Source organism: Plectropomus leopardus, chromosome 3, assembly GCF_008729295.1.
Source record: "Plectropomus leopardus isolate mb chromosome 3, YSFRI_Pleo_2.0, whole genome shotgun sequence".
NCBI classification, from domain to species: domain Eukaryota; kingdom Metazoa; phylum Chordata; class Actinopteri; order Perciformes; family Serranidae; genus Plectropomus; species Plectropomus leopardus.
Window position 1 is genome coordinate 37770461 of NC_056465.1, and position 23193 is coordinate 37793653.

Sequence of the window (23193 nt, forward strand, 5' to 3'; positions counted from 1 at the left end):
ACAGCTGCTTCAGTTAATAACCGCTGTAAGAGACAGTGGGCTAAAGTGTGTTTAAATATGTGAACAGAATTTAGATATTAATGAAAAAAATAAAAATAAAAGAGACTCACTGCTGACGGAGAGGAGGATCAGACAGACCTGCAGAGGCTCCATCATCAACTGACGGAGGGAGCGCACCAAAGCAGCCCCCTCCTCCGCCTCCTCCTCCTCCTCCTCCTCCTCCTCCTCCTCCTCTTCCTCCTCCTCTTCATCAGTGAGATTCAGTGGAAATATGAAACATGTTGATAACTTTTAGTAATCTAAAATCCTCTCATCCAGAACAAAACGCCCATAAATTCACTTGGAATTCACAGAAAAGAAAAAGAGTCATCCTGTTTTTAATTTTTCCTCAGCTGATAGTTTTCTGTACATCCAAACAGGAGCTGCTCACACGTCATTCAGCTCCGTGTGAATAGACACTCTTTGACTAAATGTAAACACAAATTTATCATCAATATCTATTGAACTTCCTGTTTACATCCCTCAAATCCCTTAAGTAGCAGTAATGTGGTCTGTTTTTATTTCAGACCAGCTGTGACAGTTAATATAACCACAAAACACCTGCAGGATTAAAGTTTTACCAACAATTCATATTTTACACAACAATTTGTTATAATCTGCAACAGTTTTGATAATCATTTGACTGTTTGAGGAATTTATTGAGCAAAGAGATGCCACTGCGTTAACTTTTTCCCTGAGAAGTATATATGCACCTAAATAATAACAAATGAAATTACAAAGAAATTTAAAAGCACAAAAATGGAAATGTTCAAGTAACACAATTTATTAACAAACAATGTATTATGACTGCAATTTTAACCCTTTGAAGAATGGGTCAACATCACTTTTCTTGTGTATTATAAGTAAACCTTTAAACTCTGAGCACATTCTTTAGAAAACATTGAGCAGCTTGGCAAGAAATGTCTCACAAACTGCAGGAAATACTGCTGTGTGTGTGTGTGTGTGTGTGTGTGTGTGTGTGTGTGTGTGTGTGTGTGTGTGTGTGTGTGTGTGTGTGTGTGTGTGTGTGTGTGTGTGTGTGTGTGTGACAGAGAGGCAGTCCCTGCTTTCTTGCACTCGGTCTTAAAATATTGGCAAAAGTCTGTAAAACATGATGACATCATATCTGTCACATGACATCAAACATGTTTTGAAAATCTGACACATCGATGCAAATTTTCAAATTATTTAAAACGTCCTGAATGATGTTTTAACAGCTCAGCTAAACAAACTATTACAGATGGGACAAAGAAAGCACTAAATTCTCACTTTTATTTTGCATTTTTGCTTAAAAAGTAACAAAATGATTTGGTTATTTAAATAGTTGAATATAAATTGACTCTTAAATCTTGTAGCTGCAGCTCTATTTCTTCTTTAATAGGTGTTCTTCTTTTTCCTCTGTGGGGTTTTATTGTAGATGTTTTTTTTCAGTGTTACATTGCTGCCACCCTCCGGAAGTATTCTGTCACTGCATTATATTCATGTTAACCCTTTAGGGTCCGCTTTAATAGCTCACGCACCCATATCGCTCCATGCACAAAATCAAGCTTTAAAAATGATTAAACATTAATATGATTTTCTACTTTTACTTATTGTAGGAGCTGAGCTGGAAATTCACTGATTACACTCAAATACACAATCTGGACTACATTTAGGACACATGCATCAACACACACACAGTTATCACAACAGGAAGAAGAAAAGAGACTAAAATAAGACAAACAGCCACTAAAGTGTTAATAGATTCTCATTTCTGCGTGTTTTGTGTGATGATGAGGTGTGTGTGTGTTGTGTCAGCAGAGGGCAGTGTGACACACATCGCTGCTCTGACTCCAGTCTGAAGGATGAAAAGATGAAAAGATGAAATGATGAATTGATAAATGAGGCGGTGATGTGTGATGAAGCGTTCCGGCCTGATGGAGGCGCTGCAGTAACCGCAGACGGACGGCAGACAGAAATAGTTTTAAAATGTGGAGATTTGTGGAGGGAGTGTTTCTGCAGCACTGATATAAATCATCAGACACTCCCTCCTCTGTTGAAACGCTCAGATGTTTGTCAGCAGGATCTCTGACTCCTCTGGAAACAGAAACAGATCATTTCTGTCAGAGCTGCTGATGCTCCGCCGTCAGCCGTCACGCAGCAGCGCCCAGGTCGAACAAGTACTCACTTAGTACTGGTACTTCTTCCACTACTCCAACAGTATTATTTCATCAACTGTTGGATAAAGAACTAATCATATATTTTGATATTTGTTTAACCCTTTAGGGACTGTTTGTCTCCTTCCTGTTGTGATAACTGTGTGTGTGTTGATGCATGTGTCCTAAATGTAGTCCAGATTGTGTATTTGAGTGTAATCAGTGAATTTGCAGCTCAGCTCCTACAATAAGTCTAAAATACACTGTGGAAACTAAATAGTTACATTCAGACTGTTCAGGTCCAAAAATGCTCCATTGAAACCCATTCAAACTGACATTTTTGATCCACAGCCATCAGAGCAGAAAAACAGGACTTGTATTATTTCTGGGTGTCATTCTGGGCTTTTGACTCTGAATTTGTCATTTTGACTATTTTCCACCTGATGAGGTCATTTTGACCATATTTGGCATATGGAGGAAATACATGCTATTTCCACTAGGTGACCTGTCACAGTCAATGTAGCTGCTGATCACTAACATATCCCAGACTGTCAGCAGCTACACTCACACACTGACATATCCCAGACTGTCAGCAGCTACACTCACACACTGAGGAGGAGCACACTCAACATCAATATTTTTAATCTAAAAACATCGTGGCATCATGACAAAAACCTGGCATTAAAGGGTTAAAATCCTGAAAATGAAATGAATATATAATATTTATGATTAGGACTGATGATGGTTTGAAAAATTAACTGAATGAAAGTGAAAATAATATTAATGTGCAATCATTTTTAAAGCTTGATTTTGAAAAGTGCATTTTGTACACAGAGTGGTGTGAAAGTGGTCCCTAAAGGGTTAATCACTCTTTGGTGTCTTTTAGCGACTAGAATAATTATTAATTTACAGCCCAACTGTTTAAATCCCCCCCCATGTGACGCTTTAAAGGAGGGAATAACCCACATTTTGACTAATTGTCTGTGATAAAATAACACAGACAGAGAGACACACAGACAACGGAAGAGGACAGAGACGGACAGACACACAGACAGAAGAAGAAGACAGAGACACACAGACAGACCGACATAGAGCAAGAGGACAGAGACAGACAGTAATAACAGTTTGTTAGCATGTTAGCTCCTGCAGCTAATGCTTACAGTCCTGTTTGTATGATTTCCTGTCCGTCCTGTGAGGACAGTTGACCTCTGACCTCACGTGGACTCACAGACCGTCCTGTCTTTGGACAGAGGAAACGGGGTCAGAGGTCATCTGGCTGTGGGCCTCGGGGCTAAAAGCAGGTTTTCTGTGGCCACTGAGAGACAGAAAGTTGCTGCTGGTTCCTGTCTGAGTGTGAGATTCCTCTGCTGAGCACGTCCTTCATGCTCCTCCACATCTGCATGTCAGCAAACAGCTGGCAGCATCTCTAACCCAAAACACTGGGGACTGTTTGCAGCAGTCAGTTAAAATCTGATATCTGAGGTCACGTGACTTTTGTTTGGAGCCGCCAGAACCTGCTGATGTTGAAACACGTCTGTTTCCATCCAACGATAATTTCTATTTTTACAGTTTCTGGCTGATAAATGGTGTCATTTTCAGTGGTTTTTAAAGGAAACCTGCCTCCAAACCTGCATGTTTTTTTGTTTTTTTTAAATTGCCAAAATATTTTCTTTGAAAAAAAACACCCTTTTTTTAAATCACAAAAAAAGTTTTATTATAAAATCAGCAAAAAATTGCCAAAATATTTTCTTTGAAAAAACGCCCTTTTTTTAAATCACAAAAAAAAGTTTTATTATAAAATCAGCAAAAAATTGCCAGAATAAGTTGCCGCTGTTTTCTTTAAAAATCGTGGGGAAAAATGCCAAAATTCTTCCTTTTAAAATTTGCCGAAATGTTTGTAACGAAAAGAAAAAAGCCAAAATGTTTTCTTCCCAAATCCCCCAAAATAAGAAAAAAATCACCAGAATTCTTCAAACATCAGTCCCTGAGTCATGTCAATATTCAGTTCTTATCCTGTTCTGAATTTGTTTTATTCTTTTAAATGATATATATTTTTTAAAAAGCTGTTCTATAGTAATGAAAAAGAACTGATGAGGAGTATCGAGGACGTTTCAGACGGTTTATGGTCTTTAAATTTTTTCTGGAAAAGTATAAAGGAAAATGTGTCTGAGCCCTGAATTATTATAAATATTGTAATAACAGTAGAGTGTGATCGTTCAGCCTGATGGGGTGTGGAGGAGGAGGGGTTAACCCTGAGTGAGTCAGGGGCCCTGAGCTGGCCTGGGGCCCCTGACTCCTGGCAGGAATTACAGATGTTTATATAGACATGTTGTTTGTCTGTTTCCAGGAGTCCAAGGACTGAACGTGCTTTCAGCCAATCACAGCTCAGACAGACTGACGGGGGGCGGGGCCTGTGCCAGCTGTGTGCCAGCAGCTGGCAGGAGGTCAGGAAAGAGTGAGAGCTGCTGCCGAGGAGGAAGAAGAGGAAGAATGAAGGCACGTTTTCTGACTTTAACTCTGTCTTAACTTCTGTCTCTGAGCGTGTTTTTCTGTTGTTTGTTTCTGTTTATTTTTCTGTTTTTTGTTTCTCTTCGTTTTTGTTTCTCAGCCTGAAACTTTTTGGAGGTTTGCTGCCAAAGATCCACATAGTTTCTGTTCCTGAGTTCATCCAGGTTCATCCCTGTGAGGCTGGGAAACAGAAACAGAAAGCCTCAGTGTTCACACACACACACACACACACACACACACACACACACACACAGAGTGCACATGGAAAGTTTCGTTTATATGTGGTGTGTGTGTGTGTGATGTTGTGACTTTCCTGTTGATCAGGCGTCCTCTCCAGGCATGATAACAGGGGCACAGAGGGGAGGAGGAGGAGGAGGAGGAGGAGGAGGGTTAGGTTCAGGGTGGGGAGGCTGGGGGAGGAGGTGGAGCGGGTGAGGCGGGGGGTGTGTCCGCGGTCTCTCGCCCTGTGAGGGAGCCCCTCCCTGTGTTCCTGCCAGGGCTGAAGGGAAAGTCCAGCTCACTTGGACCTGAGAGCCTGACAGAGAGCAGCTGCTCGCTCCACAGTTCGTCTTCATCACCTTCATCTCCATCCTCCTCCTCCTCAGCCGTGCCCCCGCCATGGCGGCCGCCTCCAAGTCCTCCCAGACGGCGAAGAATGTGGTGATCGCCCTGCTGGCGCTGTGGTCCATCATCTCGCTGATTGTCATCGTGGTGTGGGCGACGTCTCCGGACCTGAAGAGCTCGGCTCAGTGCCGCGCCGAGCTGCAGGAGATGAGGGAGAAGCTGGAGGGCGCCAAGGTGGTCTTCAACAAGGACAAGGTGGCTCTGGAGGAGATGGTGGAGGCGGCGAGGGAGGAGCAGGCCCGCCAGAGGACGGAGATCCTGCTTCTGCTGGACCGCATCAACGCCACCAACGCAACGCTGGAGGAGTGCCGTCAGGAAAACGTGAGTTTGTCTCCGTGACCACAGAGTTCATTCACACAAAGATTTATGATGTTCGTCTTACAACAGGAAAAGCTCTCAGCCGGTTTCCTCTAACGCCGCTGAACTGCATGTGGAGGGTGATTATGAAATCATTTATCAGGTTCTTTCTCTTCTCTGAAGATTAATAAGATCCTGAAGGACAAACTGGTCTTTATTTCTCAGTGGAAACCGAAGGTCAGAGATTAAAAAGCTGAAGTTGAAGGTTTGAATCTGTTTGTCTTCAGCGTTTCCGCCGAAAGAGAAAACTCACAGAGCTGAGGTTGAGACATCAATCAGTGATGTATTGATAAGATTATTTATCTCATATCAGCACATACGAAGTAATCAGGTTAATCTAAACATGTTCTTGTGTTTAGATGTCACGTAAAACAAGAACAGGGTTCGTACAGTCATGAAAAACATGGAAAAGTCACAGAATTTGCAGATAGAAATTCCCAGGCCTTAAAAAGTTTGGAAAACTAAATATGCTTGAAAGTTTTGGAAAAAGTCCTGAAATTTAGTGTCACAAACCTTTATAATAACACAGGGTGTTTTCAAAAACTGTCGGAAATGTGAAAATCTCAATGATAATTTCTGTTTTTACAGTTTCTGGATGTGATAAATGTTTTGTTTTGTTTTGTTTTGTTTTTAAAGAAAATTAGGACAAAAATATTTTTCTTAAAAAAAATCGCTGAAAATTGTTAGAAAAAATTGCCAAAACCTTTAGTAACATCTCCACATTTTTTTGAAAGAAAATAATGAGTCTTAGCATACTTCCCAGCATGCACTACATTTAGGGCAGCGCCATGATTTATTTTCATAATCAATTTGTCTGCTGATCATTTGCTTGATGAATGAATTCAGTGACAAAAACACAACGCACACCAGCAACGCCCACCGGCCGCTCTGCTCCGCCCAGCGAGCTCCTCTGTTTCTGTCTGTCGCCCAGCTCAAAACGCGGCGCTGACCTCTGGTGACTTTCTTAAAACTTCTTAAATTCTCATTCAGAAGTGCTCGGAGCGGTCGCACAAAAACAGCCGAGCGCTCTGAAAAAGACGCCGGGCGCGGCTCTCCATCTTCAGCAGCATAAGCAACAAGAGAACAAGGACGCTGGCGCTGAGAAAAAAACACGTATCCAAATGACTCGTTCAATAACCAAAATATTTTCAGTTCAATGAAATATAAAACAGAGACATTGTTTAAGGAAAAAAAAGAAAAATTTTGGTTTAGGAAAAACTGTCATCGGAGATTTTTTTACATAAAAAAAGATGATAAGAAAAGGGTTTGATTGAGTATAAAAATCTATCATTACGCATGATGTTTTTAAAGACAGTTGGAAATTTGAAATTTAAAAAAATAATTTCTGTTTGTACAGTTTGCAGCTGTCTAGTCATTTAAAAAAAGACAAAAAATATTTAAAAATCGCCCACATTAAAACAAAAATTTAAAAAAAATCTAAATTCTTTCTTTAAAATGTGCTAAAAAAATTTAAGAAAAAAAAATGTTTAAAAAAAGGAAATCACCAAAAAATTTTTTTAAATGAAACAGAAAAAAGTAAGTCTGGAGAAAAAATATTGTTTTGAAGTTATAAATCTGCAGAAAGTGCTCTTTGTTCTAATGTGAAGATCGACCATTATGTGTCTCAGATGAGTCACAAGATCTCCAATTAAAACAGAGATTATACAACAGTGATTTTGTTTTAGTTGACAACATTTTTTTAAAATCCTCCGTTTATTAGGAGCCGGTGAGCTCACATGTTTTTGGTTATTTTTATAAATTTTTGAACTCAACACCACGGTGCTCTCCACATTCCCAAAGGCATCTCAAATTACGATAACATTAATAATTAAAATTAAAAATTAACCAATAATTATAATCATGACTATCAAGGTTAGATGTATAGTGAAGCAGAGGATAAGAGACAAACCGCACTCCGTCACGCAGTACCGAAAAATGCAGATACATTAAGAAAGATGACCAAGTTCTCTCAAACCATCATCTTTCTTTTCTAAGGGTTAATGTTCGGCGCTGCGTGACGGAGTGCGGTTTGTCACTTATCCACTGCTCCAAAATACATCTAACCAGGAGAGGCCAGATTCACAGGGCCGGTGGTTTAGAGGGCAGGCGCGAAGAGGCCTGGATCTCTGGCTATTCTTACTGAAATCATTTGGCTGAATTCCTGAGCAGTATTACTCCAGAATTTTGAGATCCTACGGCCTTCCCAAAAATTGTGAATGTGTGTCCCAACATGCGTGAGCTCAGGTGTTACCTCTGGTTGAACGTAGCAGCAGGTTAAATGTAAACATCAGACCCGACCAGCATCTCTTCACCAACAGCTGCCGGACTGATTTTCTTTTACACAAAAAAGTGACAAACCTCCATTTCGACGCCGTGGCTCGTGTGTTCGTAACGAAACAACAGCAGATGGAGGAGAGGATGTGTCAAGATAAAATCCTATTTTTTTACAGTGTAATGTTGGCGCCGTTTCACCAAACTGATACTGAAAATAGCCTCATTTTTAGTTCAACTGCCAAAATTGAAAGCAGAGCCACCGGCGCGGCCCCACCCGCCTCACCAAAACACTAACAGCTTCCATCTGTCCCCCGAAAACAAACAGAAAAGCCTCACTCAGATCAATGAATCACATTCATATAAAAAAAAATTTTTTTTCTAAAAAGCTGGTTCTTTTAAAACCTCCCGAGGCTGATAAACGGGCTCGACCTGAAGCCGTGTTTGTGTTCCTCGACTTTCTCTCTGAGTTATTGTGTGAAAATATGGTACGAACAGAGAGCGATTCTTCTCTCCTCCTCCTCCTCCTCCTCCTCTTTACTCCAGTGTTTCCATTTTGGGAGGCTTTATATGTTTCCCTCCAGTTGAAGAACTTTGATTAGTTTTTTGCTCCCAGCAGGCTGAGTGTTTAAACTGTGAAGAGTTTCGCTGCTTCCAACATTTCCAGCTTCATTTCTTAGAGTTGTTGGTTGGAAAAAGTGAGTGTTTGCCTTCACTCCCCCCCCCCCCCCGTGGTTCGTCCTGACTCATTCCTCCTCTCCTCGCTTCACCTCTGGTCCACTCCTCCCTCTCCGCTCCCTTTCGTTTTGTCTGACTTCTCCCCTCCTGACTTGTGCTCGTCCTGTGAAAGCCTCAGTATTTGCTGGAGGGAAACTCTCGCCTCATCGCTGTGGATTCTGGAATATTCCTTTTATTTATAGAAACACAAAGTGTGCAAACACATGAAGCGTGTTCCTGCTAACAGAGGTGAAACAAGTACTCCAGCTGGAACTACAATACCCAGAATTCACTGCACATTCTGACCATGCAGCCCAATAACCAGAAAAAAAATTGTATTGTATGTGTCTGCAAACCATGATACATCTGTACTTTTTTACACAGCGGATACATTGAAACTGTAGCAGCACTGTGGTCAACGTTTGGGCACATTCAGGCACAAACGCTCAAACAGGCCACGGTCACGAAAACATGTTTTGGTATAAAATATCCGGGTTTAGAGGCACAATCCGCTGTGTCCGAAATTTAACTTTCCTAATGACGGGCTGCAGTAACGGGTCGGATAAAAAACATCCACCAGCCAAAACATGGCAAGTGAAAGTTTCAAGTTTATTTCAAACATACATATTTTTACTGCTTATTAGGTCTGACCTTGGTATTTAACCCTTTGAAACCGGAGTAAATTGGCTTGATTTCTTTGGAAATCATGGGAAGAAGTTAAAAAAAAAAAGAAGCAACCCCAAAAAATGGAAAGAAATTAGTAAAAGGTGCAAAAACTTTACTGGAACATTTGTGGGGAAAAAATAAAAATAAAACAAAAAAGATGGATAAAATGACCTGGAATAAGTGCTTAAAAACATAATTATGTTGAAACATATTTTCAAATATGTAAGTGTGATAATTCTGAATATGCTTTTCCTTAGCTTTTTCTTTTGACAGACAAGATCATTTGATAAATCAACTAATTTCTTGCAATTTGTGGAACATCTGTATATATGTATGTGTATATATATATATGTATATCTAAAGGCCTTTTTAGAGAGACGCCCTGATATCATTTAACCCCTTCAGCTCATAGCTTCTCTGCTCAGCCGCCACACTGCTGCATTCCTACAAAATAAAAGCCTCATACGTGAGCTCGGTAACTGATTCCACCTGCTGCTGCGACGCTGAGTGGATCCACCTGAGCTCCAGCTGCTGATCACCTGACCTCAGACACCGCGCCGCTCGCTGTAACCCGCTGCATGCTGGGTAGATATTGGAGTTGTTTCTTTTGGAGCGGACAGATGAACACGGAGCGACTCTTCAGCTGTGAAACTCGTGAAGCACGTGTGATATTTGCAGGCGTCCTGTGAGATTCAGACGGAGTGACTCTCTCTTTAGTTTCGGGTCACCGGCTGGTATTGATCTGCAATCGGTTTGGTCTGATCTTTTTATCTCTTAACCCTTTGAAACCTGGACATCACTGTTCTTGTGCTGCTTTGAGATGCATTTCACACGTATTGAAATGTTTCAGCCCTGAACAGATTGGATCGTTTTCTTTCAAAATCATGATAAAAAAAGACAATAAGCAACTTGCAACAACTACATTTGTAGATAGATGTTATTTTATATTAATTATTATATTTAAAAAAACAGCTTGGGAAAACTAAATAATTACATATATAAAATTATGTTACAGGATTCTGATTTTTTTTAAGCACTTTTTTCAGGTCATGTCCTTGTTTTTTACTTTTGTTGCCAATTTTAGGGATTTTTTTTTCATTTTACAAATTTCTTGCTTGTTTTCTATAACATTTCTATAATGGTTAGAGAGAGACTGCGCTGCTGTCCTTTACCATCCGGTTCCATGTGAACGCAGCATTACTTCCTTCCTGACCTCTCTCCTTACGTTCTTCCATCCTCTTTCCTCCTTCCTCTCCTCTTTTCTTGCATCTCCTTCCTTCCTTCCTTCCTTCCTTCCTTGCAGCAGTGTAGAGTTGACTGATCTCAGGTTTTTCGGTGGTGTGATTGACAGTTTTCGCCTGTTGGCGTGGGGTCTGAAGCAGCTGAGCTCATTAATTAATCACTGCTGCTTCCTGTGTGTCACTTCCTGTTGCACAGGTGTTCAGACGGTTTCGGTGGCGAGAAAAATCCCCAAAGACTTCAGAGTGAAAGAGAACGGCCTGTTTTCAGACTGCAGAGAGCTCACCGAAAATAAAAACAATATTTTATCATAACTGCCAATACTTTCACTGCACGGTTCTTGAAGATGTTTCCATGACTCCTTGAGGAGATGTGAGCAGGTTTCGACGGGGTACTAGTGGTCCTTGAAGGGGTTTCACTGGTGGGAAATGATTTCCCAGGATGAAAGTGTCATATTGGTCCTGGAGTATGTTCCAGGGAGGCTAAACGATGCTCCAGGGGCTTCTTGGAGATCCAGGAAGTCTAATGGTTCTGGAGAATATTCTAGAGGTCCTTGGGAAGGTTTCAGTGGTCCTTGATAAGATTCTAGTAATGCTGTAAGGGTCTTTAAGGATTCCCAGGGTTCCCTGAGGTTGTTCCAATAGATTTTATTTTAAGTCCATATCGCTCAGCCCTACGTTGTTTCCTCGTCCGTGTCGGTCTGAATGGTGAACGACGCCACGTCTGGTGCCAAAACGTGCGTGCATATTTTTGATGACGTAGGCTGTTAGTACTATCAGTACTTGGTGTGTGTACTCGACGTGTTGTTGTGGTATCAGGAGCGTTTCGGGTGGTGCCGTGTGTTTGGACTGTTCCTTTAAGTGCAGACTGTGTTTAAAGAGGCCATCTAACTTTAAATGCTGCGTTCAGTGAAAGGAATGTTTCTAAAAGCCGTTCTCAGCCGTCCTGCTTTCAATCAGCTGCTCAGCTGCGAGAGCCGACAGCAGCTGGCAGCGCCGTCGGCCCGTCAGCACCCACAGGGTCCTCCACGTGTTTGAGCGTTAACAAACGGTGAAGGAGGTTTTCAGAATCTGCTGGTTTCTTGTTAAACGTGTTGTTGAGGAGCTGAATCTCAGTTCTCACATGCTGGAACGTCCTTGAACGCACCAAAACCATTACGCAACCATTACAAGTTTGCACAAAAACTGAAGCGATATTTAGTAAATGTGATAAAACTCAACATGGAGCTGACTGTGTTTCCACTGAGTGATGTCATGTGACGTCTCCTCTGGTGATAACATCCCAGTAACCATGGCGATGGATGTTCAAAACATCAGCAGCTTTATTTCTATTGCAGCCACCGCACTAGCCGTCATTATTTCAATCCAAGGCCACGTAGGCGTGTTATGGAGCCGTGATGGAAAGGCGAGCCCCTTATGAGGGGCCCCCGTATGAGGGATTTCTGGGAGATGTAGTCCACGATTTCACAGAGGAATTGTGGATTCAAAACCTCGGGATGATCCTGATAATCCCTCATTCGTCTTCTGGGTCTGCCACGGGACAAACTACCTGTTGGAGGCATTTCAGTTGGTGGGTTGAGGGTTGATGGAAACCTGCCTTGTGTCGTGACCCGGTCTGGCGGGTGCCGGGCGAATAGGAACTGGTGTTGTATTTTGACCGGGTTTTGGTACCCAATAGGGGTCAACCAATGTAGTCTTTTTAGGGCAGGTACGGAGTATTACGAGCTAATGAGACCGATACGCTTTTACAAAAAAACTGAAAATCTTTGTCAATATTTAGAATTTGGAATATAAGAAAGTCTGTGTTTACATGCCAAAAGTTTAATTAATACTGAAACCTTCAACTTCACATACAGAAAGTTCCCAGGAACCTTTTTATAAAGTCGAAATTTCAATGAAAAAAGAATAAATAAAAATAGCTCTCTGATCTGTTTTACAAAATCAAATTTGCCTTCACGCTGACACTTTCTCTGCACGTTTTAATTCGTCAGTTTTATGGGCGATCATAAAATAAAACGCAGATACAGATGCCGGATATTGGCTCCAATAATCGGCCAGGCTGATCGTCTGTCGACCCCTTGTACCCAAACCTGTTTATGAGACGTGATTAAGCGACCGTTTCGTTCTCGTTCAGTCGTCTGACAACAGAAACGGAAAACAAGTTTCAGATGAATTTGAAAACACAGATTCAGGCTGACAGAGGTTCAACAGGTCGACACTATTATCGCTGCGTTTTTTTACTTCTTTGTGTCCAAGATGTTTAAATTCATACGCAGGAGGTCTCAGACCGCCGTCTGACAGGACTTTACCTCAGGGAGCTGGTCTGACAAGATTCTGGTTTTTAAACCTGATTCAGACCAAAGCTCTTGAGCTGTCGGTTACAGTCGAGCAGAGGTCTGTGGAGGAAGTGAAACCTGCCATCAGATCCGTCTCTTTTAGGACTCACATTCAGCTCACTTGTTATGAGGCTTCAGTTATGAAAAAAAAAGCTCCTCAGTTTTTTGGGGGACCCCTGAAACTCCCTCAGGGACCCTGGAGGGTCCCCGGACCGCAGCTTTGGGACAAACGTTGGCTGTGATGAAAAGTTAGAAAGAACAAAGACAGAGTGATGTAACAGGAAATGTCTCCCTCCCTCCTCTTTGTTCTTCAGTGCTGGTTCATATGAAAACTAGTTGAGCCCTTTTTTAACCCTTTGAAACCCGAGCAAAGTGCTTTCTGTCAGAAACACGAGAAGAGGCCGATGAGCAACGAAAGAAGAAATCACCCAAAAATTAGCAAGAAATTATTCAAAAGTACAAGAAAATTACCAGAATTTTTAAAGTTAAAAACAAATGGCCATTACACATTTTGCCCCGGCTTAATTGAAATCGTTGTCTAAATCTACTGATTTCTTGCAACTTGTGGAACATTTCTCACCAAGTTGCCCTTTTTTTTTTTTTTTCAAAAACATGGAAAGGAGAAAACAAACTATTAAAACAGAAATGACACAAAAAAATTAGCAAGACATCAGGTCAAAAAAGAACAAAAAAAGAGAAATTAAGTTACAAAAAAACAAACAAGGCATACAAGAAACCGAGAAAATGCTTGAAATATATTATATTATTTTATATTATTATTTTAAAATTCTGTAACAATTTTTTCAAATATGTAAAGCAAGTCATTATATATTTGGCCATGTTTTTATTTTTATTTTTCGGTCTGTTTTTGTATAATATTTTCTTTATTTCCTTCTTTACATGTTTGAAATAACTGAAATCAAATCAAATATTTGATAAGAGTTATAAATATAGTTTTTTACTAATTATTTTTTTTTAAATGGCCTTGAAAAAGCCCTTAAAAATTAGAGTAATTCTGTAACATAATTTTAAATGTATATTAATGATAGCATTTTTTTTCAGCTCAGACACAAAAACAAGAAAAAGAAAGAAAAATTTGGAGAAAGTTCTTCAAAATTATAAAAAAATTCTCTAACATAATTTTAAATATGTAATGATAATTATACATCAAGTTTTTTCCCCAGCTTTTAAAAAAAGAATTTTCTTAATCTAGTAATTTCTTGCAATTAGTGGAAAATTTCTTACCAAGTTGCCGACCAATCGCCTTTTTCCCATGTTTTTGAAAGACATCACACCACTCAGGGGTCAAAGGTTAAACATACTTGTTAAAGGCGTCTGAATACAGCACAAGGAAAATGATTTGGCTCCAGGTCTGAAAGGGTTAAAGACAAAATGAGTATCTCACTGTAATATTTCACAGATATCTGCTTTTAAATGACACTCAGTGTGATTGTCGGCCCGCCTCGGTAACTATCAGAGTGGGATGCTGTGTGTGTGTGTGTGTGTGTGTGTGTGTGTGTGTGTGTGTGTGTGTGTGTGTGTGTGTGTGTGTGTGTGTGTGTGTGTGTGTGTGTGTGTACACGCTCAGGCTGTGCTGAACGGGAACATCAGCGTGCTGCAGGAGACGGTGGAGGAGCTCCGTCAGACCGAGGCCAACCTCACGGCTCAGATCCGCCTGCAGGAAGGTAGGAAAAACCCCATCACTGCCATGAAAGGAGACTTTCTCAGGCCCGCCACCAGCGGTATTCTTAGCTGCATTTTCCACCCCTGTTACCATGACGACCAGTGAGTCAGAATAAATAAATACACACGATTGGTTGGTTTAAAAAAATACAACAGGAATGTGTTTTCTGCTCCGAGAGAGGGAGACTCTAATTATCAGTCAGAAACCACAAATATAAAAGTTTCAGCTACAGAAGGAAATAAGGAACCCAGCTGAGGGAAGGAAACAAGGAAACATAAGGAGGAAGGAGAGCAGAGATCAGTGAGAGGAAAAAAGGAAAAGTTCAGGAACTCAAGCACTGTTTGATCATTTCTGCAAACAAAACTAAAGAAGAGTTTGCAGTAGAGTAGAGTGAAGTATTAGTACTTTTACTGCAGTAAAAGATGAGTACTTCCTCCCCCTCTGTGTTGTGGTTGCCGTGTGACGGCTCTGACTTGTTAAAAGTCGCTGACCGTCTGCAGTAGATTCATGTTTCTTTTATGAAAACACACAGGCTTGTCTCTACAAACACTGAAAGAAACTAAAATCATCTCAGCAAACTGACCTCGGATCAGATGTTAAAGTGATAGTTGTGGATTTTTGAAGTGGGGCTGTAAAACCCCAAAAACCCAACGCAGTATCAATCGAAGTGGACGCTGTATTTCCAGTGTTTTCACTGCTTTACCTCACCGTCACACAGCCTTTTCTTCTGACGCTACATTTCTCATCAGCCGTTAGCAGCTATAAACAGCCGTTAGCACCTGTTTAGCAGCCATTAGCAGCTGTAAGCAGCCATTAGCAGCTGTAAGCAGCCATTAGCAGCGGTTAGCAGCCGTAAGCAGCTGTTAGCAGCCGTATGCAGCTGTTAGCAGCCGTTAAGCAGCTGTAAGCAGCCGCTAGCAGCTGTTAGCAGTGGTAAGCAGCTGTTAGCAGCTGTAAGCAGCTGTTAGCAGCTGTTGCATAATCAGACTTTTTCTTTACGTTTTTTGGCATTTCTGTTATAGAAAATTTTTGGCTTTTAGGCACAAGAAATTAGTAAAAAAAAAAAAAAGTTGTAAGAAAAACAACTAAGAAGTGCTCAACATTGGAAAACAAATTAAATGTATGATTTAGATGATTCTTTTCTGTACATTTTTTCGTTCTTTTTTTAACATTTTGATTAAAAAAATCAGTTTTTTTCTTGTCACCTTTTGCTAATTTCTTGCAATTTGTGGGACATTTCTTAGCAAGTTGCTCCCCATTTTTTCAAAAGAAATTAAAAAAGGTTTCAAAAGGTGACAACTTTTCTGTCCTGACATGAGACGCAGTGAGCTACTGGTGTGTTTTTTTTTTAATTCCAGGGTGTGATGAATTATTTAGTGTATTTTCCTTGAGTAATGTTGTCCAGCAGCAGCGGCGGGGCGGGAACAGGAGCCTGATAGGAAGTGCAGAAAGTCTTTAATGAAGGTGACTTCCTGCTGTGAATAGTCGGAGGGAAATGATGGATTCCTGCGAGCAGCAGATATGAGAGACGCATTGTGTTTGTGTGTAACAGGCAGCTGCTGATAAACATCGCTTGCTGTTTAATGTGAGCCGTGTGGAACCAGTGACTCACAGACCACTTCAGACCCGTTTATTAACCGCAGCGAAATATCCAGCTGCACGACGCGCACCAGCATCAGGTTAAAGGAGCACTTCACTTTATTTCACGCCGCTCGTGTACCGTAGCTCCAGCTCCAGCTGCATCGTTTACAGGTGCACCTCAAAAATGACGACATTGAATTTCCATCAGTTATTTAAGAAAGTGAAATTTTAATATATTCTGCACTCATTACAGAAACCAAAATGCTCAAGCGTTTTTCTATTTTAATTTTCATAATATGGCCTACAGCTAGAAAAATGTAAAAAAAAAAAAAAACATATTTCAAAATATTAGAAACAGAAAATGTGGAACATGGAAAAATCAGCAAAAATGGAAAAAGGAAATTACCAAAATGTTTTATTTAAACATCTAACTCTAAGTTTTATTTACGTATAAGTGAATTTATGTTTAATTTAAAAACCAACAAAAACTTCAAAATTGCTAATTTAAAGAAATAAATCAAAGATCACCAAAAAATAAATAAAAAGTCGCCAACACATTTTCTTTACACACCAGTCCCAAAGTTATATTTGGATATTCAGTTCTAATCCTGTTCTTCTCTTTTTTTCTTTAATAATATTTATTTAATAAAGCTGTCACACAGTAATGAAAAAGATCATCAACGAGTATCAACGTTCGTTTCAGAGAATGTGAGCTCTTTAAAATTTGCCTCAAAGTCCTGGAAAAGTCCTGGAAAATTATAAGCACACTAGCTCAGACTTGTACTAATGTCACCTGGAGCACCTGCCTGACCTCACGGCAGACACTCGGTGAGACTCGAGGACTGAAACTCGTCTCTGACGGTGTGACATAAGACCAGTTTTTCTCAGGTCAGGTTGTTGATGGAGGAGCTTTAAAATGAAACAACACTCACAGTCTGATCTGTTTGATTTCATTTAAGTATTTCATTTTTTCAGCAGTGAGGCTGAATCTGATCCAGGATCTGGTCCAGGATCTGATCCAGGATCTGCTTCCAAACACACTAAAGAACAGAAAACATGAGAGCTGGCAGCGCCCATCATTCCTCACATAACACTGACGTCAGTGTGTGATAACACACACCGTCTCCTTATAAGTTCATCCAGGAGTTGATCTGAACTCTGATTCTCACTGATTACACACCCCCCCCCCCCCCCCTAGTTACTGTTGCTATGTTGGACAACTCTCAGTCAACAGTGTCCCTGCATCAGAGCGCGGACAGTCCAACGCAGGCGAGACTCGCTCCTCAGCTGCAGCTTTAACCCCCCCCCATACATGACGGAGGACGGGCCGAGGCTGTCCGCTGATCTGGGGTCAGACTCAGCCTGTGAGCACTGAAGCAAACCTGTTTTCATCACACAGCTGCATCGCAGAAAGTGAGAATATTGTGGAAAAGTTCGGTCACTTCTGTAAGAAAGTGGCATTTTAATCACACACATGAACGCACTAACAGTGTGCAGACTGAGAGAGCAACACACACACACAGACTGAGACCAGCTACAACACACAATCATTTAAAATAAACGCAGATACTCTGAAGTAAAATGACCCAAAACATCATAACACAGCAAGATACTCGGAGATACTTTTTTTTCAGAAATGTGGATACTTTAAAATAAACTGATACTTGTGTACCATGAAATACTGAGAAACACTGAGACAAGCAGAACATTAAAGGTCGGAGTCGGCGTGGGTTGAAAACTACCTCCGTTGCAGCATGATACCCCTAAAATGTTATTTGTGGAAATGATATTTGTGCCGCTGAGTTTGTGAGTCTAAGAAAACGTTCGATAAGAGCGAGCGTTAGTGTGAATATCAGTTCTTGATACGTCAAGTTAAAAGTTGCAGTGATGTTTCTCTCTATACCAGTCTCATGTCCCAGAAATGACCAGGTCAGAATTTACCGTTTTATACACATGCCTACATTAATATTTATACATATACATATTAATGTAGGCGTGTGTGTGTGTGTGTGTGTGTGTGTGAACACCAATAATTATTATGATAGTGGAGAAGAAAAAAAACAGAATCAGACATAGTCTGATGAAAATTGTGCTTTAATCATCTGACTTTATTTCTTCTGCTCAGTGATAAAAGGGTCATCTCCCACTGAACTCTGGGAACTGTAGTCTTAAAACACAGCTGCACTCACAGGTGGTGACCACAGGGGGCGCCAAACAAAAAACACCTGCAATGTTCATTTATGTTATTTATTAAAAACGTAATCGTAACGTAATAATAATCGACTGAAAAATAAACAGTCTGGTCTCAGATTTAAAAAATGTTTTTGTGTGTGTGTTTGTGTTTGTGTGTGTGTGTGTGTGTGTGTGTGTGTGTGTGTGTGTGTGTGTGCACGCGTGCTCAGATCGCATCGAGGCCCTGGAGCAGAACGTGACGCTGGCTGGACTTCAGACCGAGTCCTGCGTCAGTCTGAAGGCGGCTGCTGAGAGTCAGATGCTGGCGGCTCAGAGTCAGACCAGAGCCTGCGAGTCCCAGCAGCAGTACCTGCAGAAGCAGCTGTGAGTCCACATCTGGCATCATGCGCTGTTTTTGACTGATAGGTTATCGATGGATGATGCAGCTCTGTGTGTGTTTACAGTCAGAAGTGTAAAGACGCGGAGCCTGAACCTCCTCAGGAGAAGCAGGAGCAGCAGCAGGACGCCTCCTCCAACAAACCGACCGACTCCTCGCCCTCGCTCCTCTGTGGCGCTCCGGCACTGATGCTGCTCCTCTGCAGCGCTCTGCATCTGATAACCTGTGAGTCCCAGAGACACGCCCATAATCACTCACACACGGCCGTAAATCACACCTGACACGACCAAATCCAGCAGAAACCACAAAACTCCAACACATCATCCACACTGCCAAACTCTGACCTCAGCTGAGACCTAAAACCTCGTTTTATGTATTTTACATTTTTAAAGTCAGTTATGCAGTCTGTCCATGTCCTAAAATTCATATTATAATATACAGGTGCATCTAAAAAAACGGAATATCATGAAAAAGTTCAATTTTCTTTCTAATTTAATTAAAAAAGCTAAAGTTGATATGTTGTGGATTCGTCCCATGTAAATCAAAATATTTCAGGCCTTTTTTTCTTTTATTTTGATGATTATGTCTTAGTTCCCATAGCTCACGAGAATCAGAAACCCAGAATCTCAAATTATTAATATTATTAATATTTCCTAAGATTGTTCAACAAGTGATTTACAGCACAGAAATGTCCAACAAGCAAAAGTCTCTTCATTTTATATATATATTTATATATATAATTCAATATATATCAGGTTGCTTTGATAGCGGCCCTCAGCTCCTCTGCTTTTATGGGTCGGGTGTTTCTAATATTTTGAAATACGTTCTGTTTTTGGGGTTGTTCTGGAAATGTGTTGTGAAGTACGACACTGAGCCATCAGCTGTCTCTCTGATAGTTTAATTCGGGCGTTTTCAAACGGACCTCTGCTCTCTCCAGTTTGAGACGACACAAAAGGAAAAAGGGCCCGGAGGAGATGAGGGATAAAGACATTATCTTCACCTGCTTACAGTTTGTCCTTCAAACAGGACAAAGACAAACAACGATGTGGTTTATCACACAGTATTCGTCATCACGCGCAGTCCAGAGAGAACGAGGATTTACACCAAAACATCAGCTCGCGGCGGCTCGTCAGAGGACACTAGCGATGTGATCAGACAGAGAGTCTGCTTATTATGATACAGAGAGACGATGATGAGAAATGGGAGCTCCCATTACAGGGTTTTTTAAAAATATATATTTTTCTAGCTTTGGGTCATATTATCAAAATTAAAATGGAAAAATGTTTGAACATTTTGGTTTATGTAATGAGTCTAGAATATATAAAAATAACACTTTCTTAAATAAGTGAGGAGATTCAGTATTCACAGTATTCTCAGCTCTAACTGTGTCAGAAGTGCAGAGTTTCAAAGGAAATTTATCGCCTCATTTCAAACTGCGGACACGGACTACTGTTCTTTTAACTTTACTAACTAACGAACGAGAGTCACAGCGGCCTGACGGACGCTCCCTCCGCTGACGGTCCCTCCGGTCCGTGTGTCCTCCTCGTCTGTAACCTCACCTGTTATTCAGCTCAAACAGCAGTTTGGTGTCAGCAGTGTCCAGACCACACAAACATTTACAAATGATTTTGTCTGGGACAGTTGGAGGACGGAGTCTGTCCCAGACAAAATCAACACATCAATATGTTGACCTTTACGCTGGCGCCCTCGTGTGGCCCCCAAGTAAGAAGACACAGGAGGGCCATGCAAAGAGTCCCAGCTGGCAGCAGAGGAGGCAGCAGCGCCACCTGCCGGTCGCAGTGAGTCACTGCAGGAACTTCAGTGCGGACCGCTTCACTTCACAGCAACTTAAAACACACCTGAAAAACGAGAAGCAAACACACGCTTTAATGGAAGATATACTGAATTTTTAAAAACAGTAAAAATATGAAAAAAATATTTTTTTCTCAAATATATTTATTGATTTTTTCCTTTTTTTTCAACAAATAATATAAAATATACTGAATTAAAAACAATGGCAAAAATATTTAATTTTTTTTTCTCAAATATATTTTTTTGACTTCTCCTTTGTTTCAAGAAATAATATAAAATATACAGAATTTTAAAAAAACAGCAAATTTCTAGCAAATTTGAAATATGCTGATTTAAAATAAAGCAAAAATACAAAAAAAATTATAAATATATTTTCTTTCTCAAATATATTTATTTTCCTTTTCTTCAACAAATAATATAAAATATATTTAATTTGGAAAAACTGCAAAAATATGTGTATTTTTTTTATTATTGAGTTCTTCATTTTTTCTTTTTCAACAAATATGAAAACACACAAACACAAAGGTAACACACAGCTCAGGGCAACATTGGTCTACACAGTTCATATATTTTGAATAAAAGGTAACCGATGTGTATGATGGAGCGAAGAGAAAAATCCAGTGTTAAGAAAAGATTATTCTTTTACAGTAAACTGACAACCGATGACAAATAAAGGCCAGAGCACAGCATTACAGACCTAGTACAAAAACATAATATACTGTATATATTTAAAATATGACTTCACTGTCCTCACTGAAAGAAAAGCTGTGAATAATTAATGTCCTTGGAGCTATTATAACAAAAACAGACCCCATACTTTTTAATTAACTAACAAATTGATAAACACATTTTAAGTTATTTTTTTTAACTTTGCTTTAAAAAGTAATGAATAAATCTACCTTGCATGCTTTAAATCAAAATCAAAATGTACAGAGCAGTAATCTGTACTCAACATCAGTACTTCAACATATATCTGTTTGTGACTGTGTTTTTTGTGAATTAGTCACATTACTGGAACTATTATTATTATTATTTCCACATATTTATTCTAAAGATTTACGATGACAGCACTTTGAAAACATCTCAGATAAGGTGAAAAAATCATAGAATTTCTTTCATTAAATATATGATTTTCTACTTTCACTGACTAATTTTTTTTTTTGAACCAACATCAGTCCTGATCATAAACATCAGATTTTTCAAATGTCAGGTTTTTGTCATGATGCCACTATGTTTTTAGATTAATTATGGATAATTCTCAGTCTCCTCCTCCTCAGTGTGTGAGTGTAGCTGCTGACAGTCTGGGATATGTCAGTGTGTGAGTGTAGCTGCTGACAGTCTGGGATATGTCAGTGTGTGAGTGCAGCTGGTGACAGTCTGGGATATGTCAGTGATCAGCAGCTACATTGACTGTGACAGGTCACCTAGTGGAAATAGCATGTATTTCCTCCATATGCCAAATATGGTCAAAATGACCTCATCAGGTGGAAAATAGTCAAAATGACAAATTCAGAGTCAAAAGCCCAGAATGACACCCAGAAATAATACAAGTCCTGTTTTTCTGCTCTGATGGCTGTGGGATCAAAAATGTCAGTTTGAATGGGTTTCAATGGAGCATTTTTGGACCTGAACAGTCTGAATGTAACTATTTAGTTTCCACAGTGTATTTTAGACTTATTGTAGGAGCTGAGCTGCAAATTCACTGATTACACTCAGATACACAATCTGGACTACATTTAGGACACATGCATCAACACACACACAGTTATCACAACAGGAAGAAGAAAAGAGACTAAAATGAGACAAACTGTCCCTGAAGGGTTAATAACAAACAGTCTCCAAAGGGTTAAAGTGTGTGTTATAGTGTGTATTATTTGGTCCACAGGTGTTAAAGTGTGTTTCTGTGTTTTAGGAGCTCGGCGGGACGGCGACCTGTCGAAAACGACGAGCACTGTGATCCAGGGCGGAGGGGGCGGAGCCTGGACAGACTGAATGACTGCTGTACAAACAAAACCACAGATTGCCATGGAGACGCCGACGTGTCGTCTGATGAGTGATTGGACAGAAACTTTGCTGAGACGTTTACTGACTGATTTAAGCCTCCGCAGCTTCACCACTCTTTCTTTTTTTAATTTCTGCTTTTTACTGCAGGACGCCGCTCTGTCACATTTTAGCCTCGTAGATTTAAGCGTTCGATCCTCCGTCAGCTCTCACACCGATTCCCCCGCTGAGACGCAAAGTCCTGACAAGGGACGTCAAACAACCTGCTGCTGAGCAGACAAACTCCCAAATAACGAAGCGTTTTCTGATGGTTTTATAACATAAATTAGGAGGCCTTTCCCAGAATGCTGCTCTGCAGGTCCACAGAGACAGGAAGCTATACTGTCACAATAAGAGCTGATAGGAAATATTTAAAAAGAAAAAGACATTTCACAAGTTACCCCATTGAAATCTGGTTTCTTTTTTTTAAACATAGAAAGAAGGCAACCAGCAACTTTACAAGAAATGGCCCAAAAAAAGAGAGAAATGTTTGTACACACACACACAGCAGTTTTTAAAGAAAAAAGATTTAACTAATTAATCACCATGAAAAATCCCCAACAATTTAAGGAAAAATGTCGCCACGATGTTTTAAAGAAAGAACCCAACAGTGTAG

The 23193-nt window shown here is 40.3% G+C and overlaps 1 protein-coding gene across 1 annotated transcript; it reads left to right on the forward strand.

Moving 5' to 3' along the window:
- The first annotated feature begins 5124 nt into the window (after nucleotides 1-5124).
- Nucleotides 5125-22816, forward strand: si:ch211-1a19.3 (GRB10-interacting GYF protein 2). Its single transcript, XM_042483955.1, has 5 exons — nucleotides 5125-5627; nucleotides 14480-14576; nucleotides 18559-18712; nucleotides 18793-18950; nucleotides 22450-22816. Coding segments are annotated over exons 1-5 (738 nt in total). The 5' UTR covers nucleotides 5125-5300; the 3' UTR covers nucleotides 22452-22816.
- The last annotated feature ends 377 nt before the right edge of the window (nucleotides 22817-23193 follow it).

Bases quoted from the DNA above. Each gene is read 5' to 3' on its own strand.
- si:ch211-1a19.3 (XM_042483955.1), top strand. From the start codon at position 5,301: ATGGCGGCCGCCTCCAAGTCCTCCCAGACGGCGAAGAATGTGGTGATC. The intron at 5,628-14,479 runs GTGAGTTTGTCT...GTACACGCTCAG, and splicing joins AGGAGTGCCGTCAGGAAAAC to GCTGTGCTGAACGGGAACAT. The intron at 18,713-18,792 runs GTGAGTCCACAT...GTGTGTTTACAG, and splicing joins CAGTACCTGCAGAAGCAGCT to TCAGAAGTGTAAAGACGCGG.